This window comes from Coffea arabica, chromosome 8e, assembly GCF_036785885.1.
Source record: "Coffea arabica cultivar ET-39 chromosome 8e, Coffea Arabica ET-39 HiFi, whole genome shotgun sequence".
Taxonomy (NCBI): Eukaryota; Viridiplantae; Streptophyta; class Magnoliopsida; order Gentianales; family Rubiaceae; genus Coffea; species Coffea arabica.
The window spans coordinates 40,118,494-40,143,737 of NC_092324.1; the positions used below are offsets into that span (position 1 = coordinate 40,118,494).

The 25,244-nt window shown below is 34.2% G+C and overlaps 1 protein-coding gene across 1 annotated transcript; it reads left to right on the forward strand.

Annotated features, from left to right (window-relative positions):
- The first annotated feature begins 20,938 nt into the window (after window positions 1–20,938).
- LOC113722493 (vetispiradiene synthase 1-like) lies at window positions 20,939–24,997 on the forward strand. The gene is made up of 7 exons (XM_072060887.1): window positions 20,939–21,103; window positions 21,561–21,834; window positions 21,945–22,317; window positions 22,724–22,942; window positions 23,157–23,295; window positions 23,409–23,654; window positions 24,486–24,997. Exons 1-7 carry the CDS (start codon window positions 20,984–20,986, stop codon window positions 24,774–24,776), a joined length of 1,662 nt encoding a protein of 553 aa, XP_071916988.1. The 5' UTR covers window positions 20,939–20,983; the 3' UTR covers window positions 24,777–24,997.
- Window positions 24,998–25,244: the final 247 nt, after the last annotated feature.

Sequence of the window (25,244 nt, forward strand, 5' to 3'; positions counted from 1 at the left end):
TCTGAATAATGTGTATCAATGTGAAATTCCTTTTCTTTGGTATAAATTTCTTATTGTTTACACTTTAAGGTGGTTTATGATCGAGTTTAATTGGATACTCTGTCAAATTTCTATTAGATTTTTGGACGGGCGTCCTCTCATTTAATATTGACTAATGATTGGCAAAATTTTTTTTTTTTTGACGAATGATTGGTAAATCATGAAAAGTATGGGTCATTTTAATACATAATGTGTAAAAAACAAAACTTTAAAAGTATGACAGAGTATCAAGTGCCTTAATCACTATTTAAGAGATTGAATCTTCCACTTCAAATGTAGTCCCAGGAAGGTGACTTCCTGCACTATTTAAATTGTTTTATGGAAAGTTGTGTCTCGTTGCGAATTCACAAATTAAGAAGTCGGGTAAATAGACATCTTGTAGTTAATGAGAAAGGAAACATTAATAAAGTTTCAGTCTTAGTCATCAACTTAAATATGAAGTTTTTAAGCTTTTGAGTATATTTTCTTAAAATTTTTCTAACCAATGTCCATTGAATATTTATTAACACATCTAAATTCTATTCAACTTGTCCGTGATGATTTGGACTTGAGTTTGTGGAAACTTTGGCTTAAAGAAAGCATTATTCACGTAATTAAATCAAACTTCTTAGAAATTGAAATTTCTTATTTTTATTTAAAAGTTTTGGGTTATTATCACTTTACCCCCTTAAACTATATCACTACTATCAGTTTACCCCCGAACGTTATCTTTTAGTCACTTTACCCCTATAAGTAATTTAACTCAACATGTTAAGAAATTTTGGACAAAAATACCCTTTTATTTTATAGCATTACTACATTATTATTATCACTTTATCGTTTGGATTAAAGTGATACAATCACTTTAGTTCCTAATATTATTTTCGAGGCATTTTACCTCATCATTAATCTAACTAGTATGGTCAAAAAATTTTAAATATATTTACCTTTTTTATATATAATTAAAATAAAAAAGTTGGAATGCTTATTCTTCCTTTTTTTTCACTTTAAGAGATCAAAAAATATAAAAATAAAAGGTTTTTCTCAAATTTCTTTTTTTTCACACTTATTAATACTAGGAAAAGAAAAAGAGATAGGAAAGAAGGAGACAAAAAATTAGATTTTACAAAAAAATAAAATAAAGAAAAGTTTAACATTATCGTATTACTTTAAGGTTGTTGGAATTAGAATTGAAATTTGGTGGTAAACAAAAAAGTGAAATAATTTTAAAATAATAAAAGTATTTAATTCTTTCTTATTTGTAATTTTTTAAAAAAGAATGAGCTCTCTCTCTCCCCCTGCCCCTCCCCCTCTCCATCTTTCTACTTTTTTTCAATATTAATAAGATTGTCAAGAAGAAAGAAATTAATACTTTGATTTTTTTTCTTGATACTAAAAAGGAGAAGAGTCACTCTAAATTTTTTATTATGCAAAGAGGAGGGTATTTTCTTCAAAAGTTTTTTAACTTGCTAAGTTGGTTTAATGGTAGGATAAATTGTCTAAAAAATAACTTTAGGGGGTAAATTGATAATGAGACTATATTTTATGGGGGTAAAGTGATAATAATTTTAAGGATCAAACATGTCTTTTCACTTGAATTAACAAACTCCGTTAAGTTTGATCATTAATTTTGGGGGTAAAGTGACTAAAAGATATTAATGGGGAAATTGATAGTAACATCAAATGCTAAGGGGGTAAAGTGATAATAATCCAAAAGTTTTTGGCATAGTCAAGTTTTAGTAATTTAGCTTTTTAGAGTATGGAGTAATTATTTGATAGTTTATTGTTTTAGTTGTTTTTAATTTCACTAATTATTGAGGATGATATATAAGATGTTTTATCATTGTATCTAGTTGTAAAGAGTGACGGAAAAAATTATGAGAGACTAGACCGAATATTGGTTGTTTAAAAAGCAATTCTATCCAAAAATTTTTCGCCGGTCTCAATATGAGAGTCGAATGTTTTTTCCTTTTTAATTTTTTCCAAATAGGGGAGCGGTGGGATGTAAACCAATGTTTTTAAACTTGGACTGGACCGGCCAACCTGACCGGTAGAATTGGGAACCGGCTTGTTATTCGGTCTGAATCATCTTAAATAACCACTTGTCAAAACTCGGTCAAAAACCAAGTTTGACTAGAAAACCAGTAAAATCGATAAAACCCAGGTTTTGTTCTTCTTTTTTTTGGCAGTATTTTTTCTGCTGCTAATTTCTTTTTCTTTTTCCTAAAACTTTCTTCATCTTTGAAGCCTTAATTTGATCCCTCCAACAATCTGGTAATATGTATTGCAAATCACAAGCAAAAAGTGTTAAGAGAAAATAACAAAAAAGGAAGAGAGAAGATAGATCTATGAATATATCTTCATTATCACTTTCTAAAGATCTACTCCCTCCATCCCAATATTAGAGTCATTTTTTGAAAATTCAACTTTTTTATGGAAACATGATAATCATTATGTTTAGATGAGATGACATTGGTGAATTTACATATGTATCCTTTGAATTCAAGATATTTTCTTGATAGATGTGTATTGAAAATTTAAAAAGTTGCTTTTTCAAATGGCAATATTGGAGAGCATGTATTAAATTTGAAATAGTGACTCTTATTATTATTTTTTGGGTACAAAGGAGACATCAATAAAGTGACTTTTATTTTGAATCTTATTTTGAGACATCAATAAAGTGAAAACATGACAATAATAATGGGACGGAGGGAGTAGATCTTAATGAAAAAGAAGAAAGAAAGAAATTAACAAAAGAATGAAAATAAAGGAAGAGAGAAGGAATCTTGCCTGTTTGAAGAAAAGAAACAAAAAAAAAACCATAAAATAAAAGGAAAAAAAGAATGCAGAGAATGAAGCCCCCAAGTAATTTGGTGATGATGAATGCTGGTGATATGATGATGTCGTGTTTTTCCCTTTCCCTTTTTAATCTGGTGAATTTCTGCTGTCTAATAACATTGGTTGAAGTTGACTGGAAAAACCAAAAAAAAAAAAAAAATGGAGGAGGAAACACTAGTTGAGAATGAAGAGAATAAGAAACAGGCGGAAATGTTCCCGCTTGGTGCACGAGGTGGAATTAATGGGGTCAAAGTATAAGGGATAAGTGTTTGGACCAATGAAGAGTGGGAAGACAAAAGATAAGGCCAACCGCCTTCCAAGCTTAAAAATTTTCTAATTTTGTGTGTTGGCCCTTTATGTTTTGAACAATTACAATTACGCTTCCAAATTTCTTTTATAATTCTTGTGTGCAAATTTAGCTTTTGCACTTTGTACAAATAAGCCTCAATTCTGTCTAAGACTTATCATGAATGTGCATTTGAACTTTATAAACGTTAACAAATTAATTTAAAATTTGATTGTTGTATTTTTATTTAAAATTCGTATTAAGTATTTGATATTGATTTGTCATTTTGTTCAATTTGTAACTCAATTGTGTTTTAAGAATTTGATGTAATGCAAGGAATATGAGGTAACAATGAACATAATTAATATATTGTAGTATTTTCCATATTATTTATTTTAAAAAATTAATATATATTTATGACATCATAATGACATCATCCGATTTTTAATATTGATCTGATCTAGTTGAACCCATTGATCCGATCGAGTTGCTTGCCAGTCCGAGTTTCAAAACATAGATGTAATCCTATCTATCAAAACTCATCCAGGTTTTTTGGTTTTTTTCAGAAGCGAAATAAACACACACACACTTAATCAAACTAACGCAGGGGCCAAAGAAAGAGCGGCCCAGAAGGCAATCTAAGGGGGACTCACAAACCAACACCATTCAGCCAATTGGTCGTCCAGGTTTTTTGGTGCTAGCAACATTTCAACAAGTTGTGCCTCAACAATCAGAAGGTAAAAGGTGAAATCGAGTACGCAACAACGCATTCACTAAGAAAGGCTATAACATAATTACATGCTTTATGACCTTACGATTAGGGTGATCAAGGCACGCACTATCAATGTGCTTTAACATGTAGCAGGAATAGTTGGATAGTTAATTCACACAACTATATCATTGGCAGATTTTGCCAAAGAAAAAAATGAGAAAAGGAAAAGAAAACATGTTATGACGAGATCAAACGATATTAAATCTGTCATCTGGTCACGAGTTTGAAAATTTGATACGCAACAAATTCAGGGCCATGCAATCGAAAGCCAAGGAGAAAGGGGATGAAAATAGAGAGGAACAGGTAGTTAGACCTTGGTCAAGGATCAGGTGGATTCATGTACATGTACTTTACGTGATGCGGTAGAGGAACCAGAATACGAAGAGGTTGCACGAACACTTTGAACCAAAGAATCGTTACACGAACGAAATCCAGGCATGAATCAAAGATTCATTATAACGAGAGAGATCTCTCAACAATTAAAATATCCAATTAAAATTTGATTAATAGTTGATAAAAGACTAACTATAATAACCCTAAGGCCATATTTAATAACTCAATTTAGCACTTAAATTTAATAGATTTAGATTTTAAAATGTTCAAATGCATTTAATAACAAAAAAATAGAATATCTGAATTAATTAAGCAGCATTGAATTTTTTAGGGATAATTTCCGAAAGCTCCCCTGAGGTTTCTGACAGTTTCACTAAGCTCCCTCGAGTTTTGAAAAATTACACATACCTTTCTTGTCATTTAAAATGATAATTTTATCCTTAAATATATTAATGAAATTCCCTTATTTGGTATACTTGTACTTAGAATGAGTTTTAAAATTATTTTTTCATTCTTTTTCCTTCTTATTCCTTTTTATTAAATTTTTTGTCAATAAAACATTAGAACTACCACTATTGCTTCTAGTTTCTATTGTAACCAAATGTCAAACTAGTGATTTTTTTGACGAGTTAATTTTATATGTAATCTAATGTTTTTGCTGATCTTTGTTTTCTATTTTTGGTACTAAATTAACAATAAATAAAAAAATGGCCCAAAACCACCACTAAATTATGATAATTCCACTACTCAAAAAATTCATAAATTCTAAATGAATTATTTCAACATTTTCTTTTCTATTTTGACGAGTTAATTTTATATGTAATCTAATGTTTTTGCTGATCTTTGTTTTCTATTTTTGGTACTAAATTAACAATAAATAAAAAAAATGGCCCAAAACCACTACTAAATTATGATAATTCCACTACTCAAAAAAATCATAAACTCTAAATGAATTATTTCAACATTTTCTTTTCTATCTTATAAATCTAAATCCATAATAAAGTACCATCAAAAGTATCCTATCATAGTGATAAATTATTATTATAGTTGTTTATCAAATAGTAGATATGGGCATGAAGCATTTGGCACATTTTACTTATAATTATACTAGATAATCTTATAATTGTATAGAAAAATAAATTAAAACTCATTACACAAGGGCATTTTTGGATATTCATTTAAAAAATTGACCAAGTCAATATTATTTTAAGGTTTTGTTACTAAAACTATCAAATCAAGGGAGATAAGTGTGATTTTCCTAATCTCAGGGGAGCTCAGTGAAATTGTCAAAAATCTCAGGGGAGGTTTTTGATATTATCCCAATTTCTTAAGCAAAATTTGTTCTAAAAAATAAGTGAGACGCTATTCATTTATTACATAATGTGATATATATTCAAATATATTATATTTAATATTTAACAATTCAATAATTTAATGGATTCAGACTTTAGATTTCAAATTTCAGTTTTTAAACTTTAGTTTTATCAAACGCGCCCTAACTGTATGCCTATTTATAAGCTACAAAAGTCCTACTCTAAAAAGGAAACAACACACAAAAAAACCCTAAAGCAACTAAAAGATGTATCATGGCCACAATGAAGTCTAGTGCTGGACTTAAGGCCGAACATGAGGCCAAACTTCTCCTGGTCACGTTTGATGCAAGAGCCACTTAATCAGATTCTCCCACTTAAAATGAACTCGTTCCCAAATTCCATGGAGAAGTTTGATGCAAGAACCACAATAAAATGCATCCTTATCATGAATTTTGTAAGGTCGATGCTTGTAATGAAATCTGAGCACCCAACTATGAGCAAAAAATTGTGTCCAATCCTAGGACTTGTCTGGAAAGTTCAAATCCTACAATTTCACCACCTTCTATTGCCTACAGAAATTTTTATTATTTTTCTTAGGCTAAAAAGGAATTCAACATTCTCAGTCTTCACAGGAAAATCGTCAACGAGAGTAAAGATAATTTTCTCATGAATTAGTATTCTCTTGGCCCAAAAAAACAACAGAAGCAATTGATTTGATAGGAGATAAATCTTGTACTGGTAGATTTGCAAAAGTTTAATCAACTTCCATATTCACAAATTCATCCAAACTCTCCAGTTCTATGGTTGTTGAATCAATCTCGGCTCAAGGTTCACCAATAGGGGAAGATGGAACAAGCTCAACCTCTTCACTATCAGGCTCACAAATGAGCTCCTCCATCTTTTCCTCCTTGAACTTGGGCTCAGGTGCTTCTGGTTCAAATTTTACTACAACGGTTGGTGTTATAATTTCGCAGATCTGATGCTGCTATTGAGTGATCTTGTATGGTCCATTCTTATAGATCTGCTAACTATGAGAACTCGGGAAAGAAACTGCATGAACAACGGGGGTTGTCAGGAGTGAATCTCCCGACTGCACACCTCTTTCTTCTACCCACACCACCCACCACTATCCACCACCACTTCTACCCTTCCCCTCCTCCCTCCTCCATCGCCAACTCCCCCATCCCTCCCTTCTCTCTCCTCTCTCTTCCTCTTTCTCCCCCTCCTTCTTTCTTCCCTCCCCTCCTCCTTTCCCCTCCCCATTTCCCATTCCCTCGAAACTCTCTGCCTTTCCTCACCATTTGATTGCGGTGGCCGCAATTGGACCAGAAGAGAAGGGGGGAAAAGGGGGGTTTAAGGGAAAAGAAGGGGAGGGGATAAGAGTGAAGAGGGATGGAGGAGGAAGGAGGGGAGGAAGGGAAAGAGGGAAAAGGAGGAAAGAGGAAGGAGAGGGGGCGGGGGAGGGGATAGTGGTAGAGGGAGGGGGGAGAGGTGGTGGGTGGTGGTGGAAGATTCAACAAATTTTTAAAAATATCCTAATAAAATTTTGAATTTTAAAAGCATCCTAAAATATATTTATAGTGAAAGGTTTTTAAAATAGAATGCTACTTGAAAAGAACCCCCAAAAACACCTAATTCATATTGACTTCATGCATGTAGACCTATTTTGTTGTATTGTGAGTCCAATTGTCGCAAGATCCCTAGCAACTCGTCAAGGACACCATTCATGCGATTAAGTGGTTGTTGAGATCTCGTACCATTGTGGAATCATCAGCCATCGTTGCAAGAGAAACCTACTTTGATACCACATGATATGATGCAGCAGCAAAAGCATGTATGAAGGGTTGCACAAACATGCTCTATTAGAGAATCCTTATCCGAACGAAACTCAGGCATGAATCAAAGATTCATAAATAATAACGAGAAAGAACGTTTAACAATTGGAATATCCAATCCAAATTTAATTAATAGTTAATAAAAGACTGATTACAATAGCTTTAGGTATATGCGTTTTATAAGTTACAAAATCCTACTCTAAAAACGAAATAAAACACACGAAAAAAAAATCCTAAAACAACTAAAAGATGTATCATGGCCGTGACGAAATCCAGCGCCGGCTTAGAGCAGCACACGAGGTTCGTGTGTCATTATCGGGTTCGTGCCCATGTTTCAATGGAGAAGTAAGCATTTCTTTGGCACATGTCAATGTTAGTCAAGGATAAGAACTGAATAAACTTTTTCATTGTGGGGCATGCCTTTGTTAGTCAAGAATAAGAAGCGAATTTAGAAATGCTAGTGTTTATTTTCGTACCTGATGACTATTCCGCTCTTTCATGGTAGTTGTAAAAAGGTGCAAGATTTCATTGGAAAATGTAGAATTTGGAGTTTGACTTTGGTAACGCACGTGTTCATGTTAGCGGGGAACAGAATTGATCGAGTGGGCAAAAGGGCATGAACATGGAAAGGATGAGGTAATGAGACATAGTTCAGGTTGATTATTCAAGGAACATCTGGGTTTCATGTTCGGCTTTCATTGGAGAATGAAGATTTTCATTTGGCACGTGTCATTATTAGTCAGGCATAAGAGGCGGCTAAAGTTTTTCTTTTGACGCACGTCAATTTTGGGCAAGGATAATAATTACTCCACTCTTTCTTAAGAATGTATCTGTACTTGATAAGTATTCCACTGTTTCTTGGTGGTAGCAGAAGCGACAAGATAGTCAAAGAAAAAGAAAAGAAAAAGGGATAATTTCAGAAACCTCCCCTGAGGTTTCTGACACTTTCACTAGCATCCCCCAAGGTTCTCAAAATTTCACTGACCTCCCTTGATAGAAAATTGGGCCCCTTTGCTGACATCATGAAGGCCAAAATTACAAATATATCCTATGAAGTTGGGTTTTATTACTGAAGATGGAGTGTATTACTACCGTTTAGTTGGAGAAAAAGGCATCTAAAGTGATTAATCAAGCTTAACAACAATAACACAAACTTGATGGCTAATACATGAATTAAAGCTGGATTAGGGAGTAAGGCGCCATTTTTGTGCCTGCTGTGAATATATAAATGTTTTTAAGTAAAATTCAAAAAATGTTGCAGTAGCTTCTTACGAAAAAAAAAACTAGTAGGTTATCTATTTAATATAAATTAAATATTTTTTACAAAAGAAATATCCCATAAAGTACCAACTCTTTATGCCTTTTCTCTATTACATGAACCAAGTACCAGGTTTTATGGGTATTTTATTCTGAATCATTTAATTTATGTTAAGTTCATAAATATTTGCAAATAAAATTCAAAAGCCGTTACACAAGTATTTTTACGAAAGGAAAAGTAGCATGTTCTGTATTTAATATAAATAAAGTATTTGAAAGTAAAAAAAAAATTTCCATAACATATAAGTTCTTTACGAGTTTCTTCCATTGTATGGATAAAGTACTAGCTATTTATGAGTAATTTAATTTGCATCATTTAATTTATATTAAATACATAAATGTTTATAAGTGAAATTCAAAAATTGTTACACTAATATTATTACGAAAGAGAAACTATTAGGTTTTGTATTTAACATAAATTAAATACGTGAAAGTAAAAAAAAATAAATTACCCACTTTTTACTAGCTCTTTATGAGTTTTTTCTATTATATGAATAAAGTACTAACTATTTATTGGCATTTTATTCTGAATCATTTAATTTATATTAAATATACAAATGGTTGTAAGTAAAATTCAAAAAGTATTACACTCATATTTTTGCGAAAGGGAAACTGGTAGGTTCGGTATTTAACATAAATTAATTATGTGAAAGTGATACTCGCAGGTAATTTAATTAGTTTAATTAGTTACTTAAGTTATGTTAAATAGATAACACACTAGTTAACTTAAGATTTATGAAAACCGGCATTTTTCCTGGCACATCTAGTGCTTACAATTTTTTGTATTGTACTTACATCCACTCAATTTTAGTAATCATTCTAATAATTTATTACTCTTTCAATCTTCTACTAATACAAGGAGCAAAGGGGCAGCCATGGAATAAAAATTCCTTCTCACACATGAAAATAATATTGTAATCAGATTTGGACTGCATTGTTACCAAAAACTCAAAAGCAAGGGAGGTCAGTGAAATTTTGAGAACCTCAGGAGGTGCCAGTGAAAGTGTCAGAAACCTTAGGGGAGGTTTCTGAAATTATCCCAAAGAAAAAAGAAGTGAAAGTTATTATTGGAAAAGCGAAATACTACTTCAGTGCAGAGCTCATCAATGCTGTAGATATTCAGGTTTGTCAAGGGTCAAGTGAAACGTGTTATGAGATTATTCAAATACTCCGTTACAGCAAATGTTCATGTTAGTCAATTAAGGATTAGAAAGGTCACTGGCCTTTCGTCCAGTGGTCATCCCAAGTCTTCTTAGGTTTGATGGTGCGGGAGATCAAGAGCCTTGCCTCCCACAAAAATTATCACAATATGTAACGGTTTTCATTGATCAATTTCGATGGAGTTTTTACTCATATAAAAAAAAATAAAAAAATTAAGGATTAGAAATTAGATGTCATATATGACCCTGTTTTTGTTTGTTTTAGAATTTACAACATCCAATCATATATGAGCAAAAAATGTAGGTAGGTTTTGAGTCATTCACCAATATAATGAATGGCGGATGCCATTTATGGAAACTGTTTGAGTTAATTTGGTGTTAAAGATGGTGATTCCCGGGATTTTCTACACCATATCTTGCACAATTTATAACATGAGATTTTCTACACCATCTTTACAATTAACCCTAATATTTTAATTTAGTAGTTTGACCAATAAGTATATGGGTATATTAGTCAATTTAACCAACTATTCAAATATTTAACCAAATTATTAAACATGGCACATGTATATATTATTAGAGGAAACTATCTGCCAGACTGCTGAATTTTTTTCCCTTTGCACTCTTTTGACCCGTCAATAATATATTACCGAAAACAAGTTCCTCAATAATATATTTTAAAGACTTAATTTCATCAAATTTAGCTGTTAGTGCCAATAGAATGAGTGAAGATCAAGTGTATAGAAAGCCCTTAAACTATTCTTATTGTCATGTTTTGATTCTGAATCAAAATTTGTTCTAGAGTAATCTCTAAACAATTAAAAATATATACTTTCAATCCTTTTGGTCATTTTAGTCCTAAGTACAATTGGAACCAAAGGGCATTTTTGTTCAACCATTTAATATTAACCATCAAAGACCAGAATCAGAAGGGTTAAGACGAAGAATATACTACGTTATTTAGCATTGCAAAAGGCTACATCTAATGATGGTAAAATGAAGTATATTTTTCTTCTTAACTTTTCTAATGAAGTATATTATCCCCACAAATATCCTTTGGTTCTGATTGTATACTTACAACTAACATGGCCAAAAGGGTTGTGAGTATATACTTTTAAATATTCAGTGGATACTCTGACAGAAAATATAAATTGAGGACCAAAACTTGATAATGGGAATCGTTTAAGAACTCTCTAGGTACTTTAATGTTAAGAAATTCTTGTGTTTGGTTTATTTTACCCCTCATTCTGTCAACACTAACAACTAAATTTCACAAAAGTTCACTTTTTTTTATATTTTTTTATTGAGGGGATTGTTTGTGATAATATATTGTTAAGGGGACAAAAGAGTGCAATGAGAATAGTTTAGAAGCCAGGGGATGGTTTCCTCATCTTATTATTAAATTTGGAGGAGGAATATACATATTAAAACTAAATCTCTGGAATAAGGTGTAGATTACCATACTTAAATTTGGTTTTGAGAGGTCCTTTGGAATCAAAATTTTCAGCTGAGACACTGATAAGTACTTCTAAAAGTTGAGGACTATTGAAGCCATTTACTGTGTTTGAATTCCCTTTCACATCAGGCCAGGTGTCTCTCAATTGATCAAACTGGAACTTGGACGCTCTATTCATTCCGGCTGTCATCTTTTGACCGCCTGTATCAAGCTGGGAGACGCCGCCAAGATCAAACTACGTTACATGTAGAGCACCATAAATTTCTTGCAACTGCCAAATGCGTTTTCTTTCAGTTTATAATAAAGAATTCAAGATAATCCTTCAGTAAAATCGATAAGTATTTGTCATCGACGTCCGTCTCGTCTTGATGACCCCACCTATCGGTTCTTCACGATTTTTTATTCACTTTTGTTAGTACAAAGAAACGTGCAGAGGAAGTAAAACTAACATATTAAAATTTGGATGCTTAAGAAATCAAGAATGACGAGTAAAAGATTTTTAAGAGCTAAACAAATAAACTGTGAAGCTTCTTTATAAATGATAAAGAAACCATGGAGACAAAAAAATCCGAGACCAAAATTTTGGGGAGAAAAATCTCGAGAGAATTCACTAAAAATGCCAATATCTAAATTAGAAATCTAATGTTGATCAAAAAATTTAAACTATTAGATTTTGGACTCTTACTTAACTCGAATCGATGTGTGACACATTTCTTAGCTCATGAGGCTAAACACAAAAGATTTGATTGGCCACATATAAAACACGTAGTAGTTCCACTCTTAGATAAACAAATATCTTATTCGAATTTATTCTAATTCCAATACCAAGACACATCCAAACTTTATTTCTATAAACTAATTTAGTACTAATTCTAACCTAGTTTCTGAATAATAAATCTAATTTTAAAGTTACTAAAATTCTAAATAGCTTTAGTTATGAATTTTCAATCCATTAAATACTAATCAATCACTGGAATCCCGCTATTCTATGCAGCCAACAACTATTCTAACGTGCAACTATGCAGCCAACAACTATTCTATTCAAAACGTTCTAACTTTCCACAAGAGGCGTGTCTGCATGACATACTTTGACACACAACGTTGAATAGCAATCTACTCAACTGTTCGCAATGCCGATCCATCCTGTGCATGTTTTCCTGTCTTTTTTTTTTTTTTTTTTCCTTTGGTTAGCTAAACATTTATGCCATATACTTTCAACATTAATCCTACTGATACGAGTCAAGCTATGCCATCGGATAAGGTTCAAGTCCCACTAGGACTGGTTACACGAGCTCGAGCAGTTCATTCAGGTTCACCGCAGCAAAGACGTTATAAGGCACAGACACGCTTTATAAGGATGCGTCTTCTGCCCATCTAGTCACATTTGCTATTTTAGTTAAGTCGTTTGTAATAAGGGCTTAATGGTCCATAGCCTTGCTTTATTTACCTAAGCGATGACCTCATAAGGTTATTTACCTAAGCGATGACCTCATAAGGTTGTTTACCTAAGGGATGACCTCATTCTTAGTCTTATGGAAATAGTCAAGCCTACAATTGTTAGTCTTAGCCAAGACCACAACTCTAGACTAGTTCCACATTTAGTTGTTCATCTCTATGTAAGGCTATAAATAGCCTACACTTCCAATGGTTTTGGCATTCAATGAATAAATCAGATTTTGAGAGTTTTCTTGGTTTCTCCAAGGCTTCTTGAATACCTTAGAATTTCTCTAGGTGTTCGTGACTTATCAATCTAGAATCGCACTAGGTTGTGGCGTCTTCTACCATTATACCAAGGTTCGTTAACCACGTGATTAACGGGTTGAGGTCATCCGCTCCAAACTTGGTGTCCTCTTGTCGATCCTGAATCTAATCTTTTACGGGTTTCGTCACAAGGTTGGCGACGTTCGTATCAGTTGGTAATCAGAGCTAGTTAAGAGGTATCACGTTATATCCCTTTATTTATTTCCTTTCGAGTCAAGTTGTCCAAAATTCTGTTTTCGTGTTCTAAGTTTGCTATCCGCAATTTTCAGATTTGTTGCATCGTGTTCTTGCGTTATTTTTCCAGATTTGTTGCATCATAAACTTGCGTCTAGTTGTTGTTAATTGCTGTGGTTAGCCTTGTTTAGTCCAGCCTTTTTTTTTTGTGTCTTATTCTTGATTCTTTGTTTGTGTTTGTGTCTTGTTTCTATCCTGTTATATCCATTCAATTCCAGTCTTTTGTTCTATTTGATCATTCGAGGTTACTGTTCATCCGAAAAAAATCAGTTTGTAGCAAGGGTTTTAGAAGTCCTATCTAGTCATTACCTTGTGTTCTTGTTTACATACAAAAAAAAAATATAGCTGGCTAACCTTACAAAAATTCCTGGAAATCTGTCTTGATCAAAACTTGGGTTTCTTGAAGTTCCTGATTGTTTAAAACCACAATCTTGAAGTTCTTGGAACTTTAGTTGGGATTCTTGAAGCCAACCAAAATCTGTCTTTATCAAATCGTGAAATCTTGGATTGTTTGGGGAGGAAATCATCTTCAATTTTGTGTTTCTTGAATTCTGGAGATTAACATCTTGAATTCTTGAAAGAATCTTGAAGTTTCTGGGTTTTGGGAACCAAATCTTGGTAAACAACAAGGCTGCAAAATTTCAGCTGCCAAAATCCTTGTCTTCACCACAACAATCTTCTTTCTTGACTAAGAACATTTTAGCCACGAAATTTGACTCTTCTTGGCTGATTAGAAAACAAAAAAAAAAAAAAAGGAAGAAGAAGAATATTCAGCCTATTCAAGTCAAATTTCCCAACCTATTCAAGTCAAATTTTCTAACCTGTTCAAGTCAAATTTTCCACCCTTGTTCCCAAAAACAACCAAATCAGTTCCAATCTTGAACTTGACCTTAGAATTCATAGGAACTAGCAAATAGGAAGACTAATCCTTGTTTCCAAAGAATTAAGGAAGAAAAGTCAGCCTTGGGTTTCCAAAAAAAAAATCCCACCGCAACACAAATTCCTTTTCCATTCAGATTCCATCTTTGTAACCGTTGGGGAATTTCTAATTCTGGAAATTTTCGTGCATCATTAGGTCAGTTTTAAGTGTCTTTCTGAATCCTCTAAGTGTCCATTTACCTACTAAAACACTGACCAGAAATGTAGCAACCAGCAGCTCAAAATTCCAGTTTTGGGTAGAGTTTTGTCTAGGATTCTTAAAATTCAACTTTGAGTCATTCATTGAGTCGTAGTCAGTCCCTTCATCTTTTGTTTTTTTTTTTTTTCGTTCAAAGTGCTACAATCTTGTGACCCTGGTTGGTAAGTCGATCCATACTAAAGGAGTTCTAACTTCTTCGAGGAGTTGACCGAGGAGCCTTGAAAACACCTTGGTAAGTTTATTAGAGTGTTTTAAACACTTGAGTGATACACGAGTGACGAGTGTAAACATGTGAGCTTGTGTGGTGAGGAAAAATATCTTTTGTTTCACTAAATTTTTGCAGGTTTCCTCATACATCATGGCGAATACGAGGCATTTAAAAGCTAGCTTACAACATCTTCTTCCTGATCCTAAGGGAGTCGAAGAAGTGGCATTACGTGGTGTAAATGAGCAGTTGGACATCGTCAAATCTCAGTTGCATTGTTGGTTTTATACTCGTTGTGGTGTCAAAGATAAAACATGCAGCTTGGCCATTGATAGGAGTTGTGAAGTCAATCTTGCAAGCGCTATCATGGTTCACAAATTAAATCTTCCAACCATTGATCATCTTCAACCGTATAAGTTGTCGAGTGCTCATGGTGATGTTTGGGTTACTAAACACACGCTTGTACCTATTCAAATTGGCAAATATGTGGATGAGGTGTTGTGTGATGTAGTCCCAATTCAAGTGACACATGTGTTGTTGGGCAAAGCATGGATGTCGAGGCGAGAAATTAAATATGACGGACATACTAATAAGTATTCCTTCTTATTTAATAGTCGTCGTCTTGCACTTGTATCACTTACTTATGACCAACTTTGTATTGATCTAGCATGCATGAAAAGTGAGCTTGAGCGTTATAGAATGGAGAAAAAGCTAGATGAGGGAATTGTGCCTGAAGAGGTAAAACCCGAGGGAGTTGAAAGTAATGAGATGAAAGGGTCAGCTGTTGAACTAGAAAAAGAGATAGAAAAATCTAATGAGATGGGTGGTAAAAAGGAAGAAAAGAGAGAAAGTGGGCTGATCTTGAGCAACCCGGTAAAGGCCTATTATTTTCCTAACGAACTTACCTTCGCTTTGTTTAGTGTTTCTACTTTTATACAGATCAAGCAAAGGCAAGTTGAATTGATCTTGGTGTGTTCCATTCCAAAATCAATTGTAGACTTTGCAAGCCTCCATGGAGTTGGCACTCCAAGAGTTAAACCCCGTTGGTATCCGTTCATGGAACAATGTCAACTCAAATCAGTCCACACCAAAGGGGAGTTGATTCGAGCTCGTCTTGAAGGGAACACTCCACATTTTAGGGATCGTTGTGTACCAAGGGTTCGTTTAAAGAACACGTACCTCAATGACCATTATGATTTTCGTCTTGCTCTTAGTCCACATGAAGCTCCAACATCACCAAATCCGCCTTGGTACCTTGCAAGTGTGTTCGAGCCGGATTATGATTTCATAGGATCTACATCGCATCACTTTGAGGATCCTTACCTCATGATCACAAGCGATCAAGTTGGGCATACATTGAAACTGGTTCATGAGATTCAAGGTTCAACAATGTGTACTTTCCAGCTTCGCAAGTGGTTTATGCATTGGATGAAAATTATGGTAATCATAACAAAATTGACTCGACGGCATGTAACTCTTCTTATCATCATTCATGCTTCAATTTGTGGGCAAATTGCTTTCAAGAGAAGGGGAATGATACGAGTCAAGCTATGCCATCGGATAAGGTTCAAGTCCCACTAGGACTGGTTACACGAGCTCGAGCAGTTCATTCAGGTTCACCGCAGCAAAGACGTTATAAGGCACAGACACGCTTTATAAGGATGCGTCTTCTGCCCATCTAGTCACATTTGCTATTTTAGTTAAGTCGTTTGTAATAAGGGCTTAATGGTCCATAGCCTTGCTTTATTTACCTAAGCGATGACCTCATAAGGTTATTTACCTAAACGATGACCTCATAAGGTTGTTTACCTAAGGGATGACCTCATAAGGTTGTTTACCTAAGGGATGACCTCATTTTTAGTCTTATGGAAATAGTCAAGCCTACAATTGTTAGTCTTAGCCAAGACCACAACTCTAGACTAGTTCCACATTTAGTTGTTCATCTCTATGTAAGGCTATAAATAGCCTACACTTCCAATGGTTTTGGCATTCAATGAATAAATCAGATTTTGAGAGTTTTCTTAGTTTCTCCAAGGCTTCTTGAATACCTTAGAATTTCTCTAGGTGTTCGTGACTTATCAATCTAGAATCGCACTAGGTTGTGGCGTCTTCTACCATTATACCAAGGTTCGTTAACCACGTGATTAACGGGTTGAGGTCATCCGCTCCAAACTTGGTGTCCTCTTGTCGATCCTGAATCTAATCTTTTACGGGTTTCGTCACAAGGTTGGCGACGTTCGTATCAGTGATACCAACTGATACGAACGTCGCCAACCTTGTGACGAAACCCGTAAAAGATTAGATTCAGGATCGACAAGAGGACACCAAGTTTGGAGCGGATGACCTCAACCCGTTAATCACGTGGTTAACGAACCTTGGTATAATGGTAGAAGACGCCACAACCTAGTGCGATTCTAGATTGATAAGTCACGAACATCTAGAGAAATTCTAAGGTATTCAAAAAGCCTTGGAGAAACCAAGAAAACTCTCAAAATCTGATTTATTCATTGAATGCCAAAACCATTGGAAGTGTAGGCTATTTATAGCCTTACATAGAGATGAACAACTAAATGTGGAACTAGTCTAGAGTTGTGGTCTTGGCTAAGACTAACAATTGTAGGCTTGACTATTTCCATAAGACTAAGAATGAGGTCATCCCTTAGGTAAACAACCTTATGAGGTCATCCCTTAGGTAAACAACCTTATGAGGTCATCGCTTAGGTAAATAACCTTATGAGGTCATCGCTTAGGTAAATAAAGCAAGGCTATGGACCATTAAGCCCTTATTACAAACGACTTAACTAAAATAGCAAATGTGACTAGATGGGCAGAAGACGCATCCTTATAAAGCGTGTCTGTGCCTTATAACGTCTTTGCTGCGGTGAACCTGAATGAACTGCTCGAGCTCGTGTAACCAGTCCTAGTGGGACTTGAACCTTATCCGATGGCATAGCTTGACTCGTATCACCTACTTACTAAAATCAGTGGCGGAGCTAGAAAAATTTTTTAATGGGGGCAAAAGTAATTCTAAAATTTTTTACCTACTCTTTTTTTAGTTTTTTAAGGAAAAAAATATTCATCAACAAATACAAATGATGCATATATTTCATAAAAACTATCAAAAGACAAACTCAAAATTATTAATGTAATAATAATTTTATTTCAAAAGCAAACTAAACCATTTATAATTGCTCATGACGAGTTTTCATATTTTGATAATGGTTTACAATCTTTTCATTTTGAACTTCACGAAATATATTTTTCTCAATATAAGTAACTAAATAATTATTCATCCAAGTGTCTTCCATTTTATTTTGTAACCGATTCTTCACTATATTCATCATTGAAAAAACCCTTTCTTCGATAACTGTGACAACAGGTAAAATCAAAGACAACTTTAAAAGCATATAAACTAATAGATACACAAAACTCCAGGGAGTACAGTTGAAATTATATCAAATTTTTATAGGTATCATAGAAATTTAAGGGCTCCAGTGCCCCCGCCACCGACTAAAATGGACATGCTATTAAAATGCTTTTCCTTTTTTCAAATCAGTTTTGGAAAGCAATGATATTTGGCATGTAATCGCGTATAATGTATCAACATTAGTCCGTTGAAAGCTTCCTCTCTCTCCCACGTATTCCTCATCAACCCTGCATTCAGTTTTTCCTTCTTTTTAACAATCGTTTCTTCTTTTTACTCATTTCAAAGCTCATTTCTGCCTTAATTTAAAATCCTACCTCCTCATACAATGTAATAATTGCCCTTTTTTGGGGGATTGGAAATCAGTACCCCTCCTTTGGCTACACTCCATCTCCCTGTCCATATTCTCTCTCTCTCTCCATTATTTCACTTTATTTCGCCAATTACACTATTGATTACTTAGTATACAGGAATTAAATGCGCAATATTAAATCATTTTCCTTTCCTCTTTAAATTCATTTTCCCATCGACCACAATTTATTCTCCTTTAAAATTAGTAGCATCAATTCTATCGGTGACTGCTTTATCAGTCAAGACCTCCCAGCCACCATAATTGTCTCGGTTTTCCATACATGCGTGTCTGGTTCCAATCGGCTGTTCCCTTTCTACCGACGAATTAATTGACAGACTTTCTGTCACCTCAAGTGCACTTTGAGCATTTTTTTTTCTTACTTCTCACCATTCTCTACACTTTTTTTGGCCGCTAACTATCAAGTTGAGAATTTAAATTCTCAACCTGAAAGCGAGAAAAGCTTTAAGAATCCTTCACTGACACTTTACACACTTAAGTAGCAAGTTGGTACACGCATTTCAGAAATTTCTCGTAAGGTTCTATCTTTTGGAGTTACCTTTTGTGTTCTGTTAGTAGTCAAGGTATATTTTTTCCCCATCAACATGTCAAGAGGCAAGCTCTAGGTGAATCAATTAGGTATAGATTCATATCCATTAGATGAATTCAGACCAGTCCCACAGCCAAACCCATTAGTGTTCGAAAAACAAGATCAACACCGAAACACTAAGGGACCTGTAAATCAATGGATATACTTGTGTATTTTTATTCTATGTAATTAAAAATTATGAGATTAAAACTTATTTGACAATAGATTGAGTAGCATAAAAAAAGCTCATTTTATTTTACATTATTTTGCATAGATATGGATAAGTTTCAGACAACTGTTATCTCAAAGTGTCAAATAATAGAACAGTTCAAATCACCTAAAAAGTATGTCCATGAAATCTGAACCCTTTTTATGAATTATCAAAGTTTTGCTACCTCCCTTTTCTTTATATTTAAAACTTTTTTGTTTTCTTATTCGTGTGGCATCTTTTTTTCTTTTTGTTAGTTGTCTTCCACTTGCACCCTTACGTTACCAATATCACCTGTAGAGGAGGGATTTAAAAATTAAAGAAAATTAGCTTTCAAGTAAATTTTTTCTTGAACAGATTGTAAGTAAGAGATTTTGAATTCAAGATTTCTCACTTATCCGAAAAAAAGGTGATTAAAAATAATTAAAGTTACAAGGAACGGTGATCATTCAGTGCCAGAGAAACGCCTTTGAAGAAGTGAAACAAAAATAAAAAAAAATTAGCAATGTGGTAAAATGAATTAAGATTTGCCCATTGGTGATGAATTAACATTTGCACACACTAACCCGAAAAAGGTTCTGCAAACTATTTGTAAAAAGTTCAAAATCATGGGCACACTTACACGTGACAAAGAAAGAATTAGGGTGGGTAAAAATAATGAAAAATATCTCGAATAGTGTGGTTAGGTGATATTCTTTCATTAAGATGATTCAATTGCTTATTAAAAGAAGTTTGGAAAACGAAGGAAAAGCTGTTTTTCAAAATTCTAGTATTCTGCCCCCTCCTTTTGGTTTGTTTACCTTGTACTTTTAGACCAGATAATAGCAAAAATAATTTTTTTTTGGATTAGTTACCTCTTGCCCTCATGTGATTTAATGTTTTACCGTATAACCCTTCTATGGTTAAAAAAATCTACACATAACCTTCTCATAATTTGGATTAAAGCATTACAATTAGCTTTTTAGTTAAAACTAATGGTCAATATTAAAAAGTCAAAATCAACTAATAAATTGAAAATTCACATTTCATTACTCTTTTTCCCAAATACCAAAAAAAGAATAAAGGAAAATAAAAAATAGATGAATAAGAAATAGAATAAACCACATTATTGATGATTGCAAATATCAGTGTAGGTTTTTAAACCAAATCTTTAATGACTACAAATCTTCATTAGTAATTTCTACTTATTTTTTTATTGCTTTTTCTTTTTCTTTTGTATTTGAGAAAATTAAGATGTAGTATAAAAAAGTACAAGTTTTTTTAAATCATCTCTTCTCTTCCCAAAGAAAAAAAGGTAAAAGAGAAAGAAAAGGGAAAAAGAAAAAATGAAATAATAACAGGATGAATTTATCAATTTATTAGTTTAACTTTTAATATTGACAATTAGTTTTAAAGAAAAAACTAACAGTAACACTTTAATTCAAACTATGAAATAAATCATAGGTTTATAGGTTTATAAATCATAGAGGATTTATATGATAAAACATCAAATCACAAGAGAGTAAAAAGTATTATATCCTCTTTTTTAATTGATTTTTTATTCTCACTATTACATTTATCGTGATGCATTCCTTTCTAGAAGAAAATATATGATGTGAGCAAAATTTTCTACTTGGCCCCTGGTGACTACTTGGCTCGTTGGATCTATAAATACGTACTTGAGTTCCTCTTGCTAATTATCAAATTAAGTAGTCATTGCAAACAACACTTAATTGATCGCAGTCCTACCCTAACTTTCCCCAAGAATATGGCCTCAGCTCAAGCTTCTCTCCCCTCAAACAACCGGCAAGAGACTGTCCGGCCATTGGCAGACTTCCCTGAAAACATTTGGGCTGATCATATCGCTCCATTTACTCTTGATAAGCAGGTTGTGCTTACTTTTCTGCTCCTATAAGCTCAGGATTGACCTCATGTTTTTCTTCATACAATTTTTATTCCTTTTCTATGTTGGAACCATGTTGTTGCCGGACCCCACAAGTTCACGATCCTTCGTAATATCCGTTATCAATCCTGGCATGATTGTTATCCCTTGATTAATACTCTAGCCTCCTATCAAGAGGGGAAAAAACAAAAGACAAAAACAAAATGAGTAGTTACTCTTTTTGGTAGAACTAGCGTCTGATTTGTCATACTTGGTTTGCTCTTTCCACGACTTCTTGTTGGATTCTTTACCTAATTATTTTCTGCCGTAACACTGTTGCATTTCCTTAGATTTCGGGATCTGGTTTCTCCTGTTTAGTTTCCAATTGTTCCAGTTTCGAAGCAGTATTAAGGCTATCAATTTTAACAATATGACTAAAGAAATATTTGTCCGATGCTTTCAGGAATATGAAATGTGTGAAAGAGAGATCCAAATTCTAAAGGCAGAAGTCGCGAGCATGCTTTTGGCAACCGGAAAAACCATGACGGAGAGATTCGACTTTATAGACAAAATAGAACGACTTGGTGTCTCGCATCACTTTGACATCGAAATTGAAAACCAGCTACAAGAATTCTTTAAAGTGTATACCAACTTTGGGGAGTATTCAGCTTATGATTTATCTAGTGCAGCGCTGCAATTCCGACTTTTTAGACAGCATGGTTTCAATATCTCTTGTGGTACGCAGCTTTCATACTAAATTTGCTAATTTTTTAGTGTGGACTCACCTATTAGTAAATCTTAACACCTAATTTTTCTAACATATTATTTCCAAATAATTTTCAAACAGGCATCTTTGACCAATTCATTGATGCTAAGGGTATGTTCAAGGAATCCTTATGCAATGACACAAAGGGTTTGTTGAGTCTATATGAAGCTAGTCATGTTAGAACACATGGAGACGAAATTTTAGAAGAAGCTCTTGCGTTCACAAGCACTCATCTGACATCTGGGGGACCCCATCTGGATTCTACTCTTGCAAAACAAGTGAAACATGCCCTTGAGCAGCCGTTGCATAAGGGCATCCCAAGATACGAGGCTTGGCGTTACATCTCCATCTATGAGGAAGATGAATCTCACAATAAAGTATTGCTGAGGCTAGCCAAGTTGGATTACCACTTGTTGCAGATGTCATATAAAGAAGACCTTTGTGAGATAACAAGGTACACCGAGACACTAGCTCTCCAATAGGCAGATCTATGATTTGTTTAACAACACTAAACTGCAGAGATTTATATTTTACAGTACTATGCTTACATGCAGCTTTAGGTTCACTTGACGCTTAGTAGGATTCTATGATATCTGTAGCATTTTAAATTGCCAAAAAAAAATTTCTTTCACAGGCCAGGTTGCTAACGTACTACTCTCTTTCTAAGTTGAATGGAGCCTTAAAAATTATTAGAATCTTATGAAACACAACCTATACTAAAAGTTAGCCAACGTAACTTTCACTCGTTTGCAATTTTATCTATCAAATTCCTTTGTGTATGACTATATTCTTCTAGTAGAAGTTTCATGAATGATTGTGCAACCTTTTTTATTTTTTTGACAAATGGCAACGATGTATAGGTGGGGAAAGGGATTGGAGAGTGTATCAAAATTTCCTTATGCAAGGGACAGATTTGTGGAATGCTACTTCTGGGCTGTTGGAACCTTGTATGAGCCTCAGCACTCTCTTGCTCGAATGACTTTTGCGAAAGTAGCAGCCCTTATTACAATGATTGATGACATCTATGATGCTTATGGCACTCTTGATGAACTTCAAATTCTCACAGACTCTGCAGAAAGGTAGCGTTTTATGTTAGTCATCTTACACAAGTGAAGCAACCGTGCAGCCAAGCATAATCCACGAAAAATCATATTCGGAAAAATAATTGAGTAATATACTAAAAAGCTTTGTCTTACTATGTGCCAGTAAATAATAAAGGGGACCATTATCCAGACAATTTTCTCTAGCTTGATGTTGGGTGCATTTATATGGGAAGTTTTGCTTTGCTTGCAGGTGGGATGGCAGTGGAGTAGATCAACTCTCAGACTACATCAGAGCTTCCTACGCCACACTTCAGAAATTTAATAAGGAGGTTGGCGAAGATTTAGCTAAAAAGCAAAGAACCTATGCATTCAACAAGTACATAGAAGATGTACGGTACCATGTTGTTGCTAATTATAACGACCGTGTTAATATTCCAAGTGTTATGGTCCCAACACATGGAGTACTAATCAATATTTTTCTGCGTTCATTTGTATTAATCAGTGGAAACAATACATGAGGACAAACTTGACTCAGTCAAGGTGGTTTCTCACGAAAGAATTGCCATCCTTTGCCGATTACATAAGCAATGGTGCGATCACAATCGGAGCATATCTTATAGCGTCGGCAGGCTTTTTGGATATGGATAGTGCCTCAGAGGATGTTATCAACTGGATGTCAACTAATCCAAAACTTATGGTTGCTTACTCGACACATTCCCGATTGATTAATGATTATGGCGGTCACAAGGTCAGAATTTGTCGTGTGGTTATAATGATTAGATTAAGACAACTCACAGAATTTCGAAATAAGATTACGTTATAGTGATTCACGTAACTTGTTAGTTTTGTTGAAAACTTCCAACAGAATATGCAAATTTTTTTTTTTAGCAAAATAAATCCTTTTTTCATTGATAGAATTACCAAGAGAGCATTATAGAAGAGGAAAACATCCACAATCTAGGCTACACTAATTCTATACACTTTACTGTCAAAATTTGAAAGAAAGGACAAAAAGAACAATAGCAAGCAACCTCGATCTAGTCCCCACTAAAAAACCAACTCCCAATTCTCTCTGGTGCGAGGAATCTTGTTCCAAGAGGTAGCAGCAGTCTGCATTGCATTGACCACAGTAGCCACTACACTCGCACTAGAAGGACTCACTTGCAGAAATAAACTCTTGTTTCTAGTCTGCCAAAGAAAGTAGACAGTCATAGAGAAAGTCAGCCTCTAGACTTTAGAGCAAATGATTGAGTCCTGCACTTCTTACACCACCACTGCAAGTCTGCAACACCACAGAATATGCACATTGATCGAGACTTCTATGTGTTTCAGGCAGTTGACCTAGTGTAATGCCATGATTAAACTTGCTTTTAAATATGCATATCATTCAATCTCGGATGCTTAATTTTTATGAACATAACGAAATACAGCCATTTAGTTCATTTTGCTGGTTATTGTTTTACCGATGGTTAATACACTTTCGTACTTTATATGAGTAAATTCGGAATCAAACAAAACTTTTTTCACTCCATTTTATTAGAGTTTTCATGTTTTCTATTTGAACTCTTCGCATTTGAAGTTCGACAAAGAAAGGGGCAGTAGCACAGCACTTGAATGCTTCATGAAGGACCATAATATATCGGAGGAAGAGGCAGCCAAGAAGTTTCGAGAGATGATTGAGAATACTTGGAAGGTTATGAACGAGGAATGCTTGAGGCCTACTCCCATTCCCAGGGATGGTCTCAAAATGCTTCTTAATGTCGCACGCGTTGGCGAAACTGTTTACAAGCACCGTATCGATGGATTCACTGAGCCGCATGTCATTAAAGACCATATAAGGGCAATGCTTGTGGATTTCATGTCTATTTGAGGATGGCATGTTGATGTCTTCAAGGGATTGGCCCCATGAATGCAGGCAGTATCAGTTAGTGAAGTGTGTTTTTCTATTTTGCCCACTCTTGTATTTAAGTATGACTAGTTTGGGATTACATGCATTGCACGTTCTGTATCTCTTTTTTTTCCCCTTTTTGAAACTTTTAATACCGTGTTTGTTTTTACAAATTACTAAGTTGAATAAAAGATCATTATGTCTTTTTACATGTTTCCCCCCACACACACATATATACATATATTGATGGTATCACTAATTAACTATTCATATTTTCAATACTATAGTGATACAAATTTGATATTGTAAATGATTGCCTTTAAATTTATTGTCTTAGATTAGATGTTAATTGCTAGCAAAAAATAGTGAACTTTAAAATATTTTTTGGCATCTTTAGTAGCGTTGTATATTTGATTTATTCAATTGGGATGAAGAGTTTAAACTTAGAGT

Bases quoted from the DNA above. Each gene is read 5' to 3' on its own strand.
- LOC113722493 (XM_072060887.1), top strand. From the start codon at position 20,984: ATGGCCTCAGCTCAAGCTTCTCTCCCCTCAAACAACCGGCAAGAGACT. The intron at 21,104-21,560 runs GTTGTGCTTACT...CGATGCTTTCAG, and splicing joins CATTTACTCTTGATAAGCAG to GAATATGAAATGTGTGAAAG. The intron at 22,943-23,156 runs GTAGCGTTTTAT...CTTTGCTTGCAG, and splicing joins CTCACAGACTCTGCAGAAAG to GTGGGATGGCAGTGGAGTAG.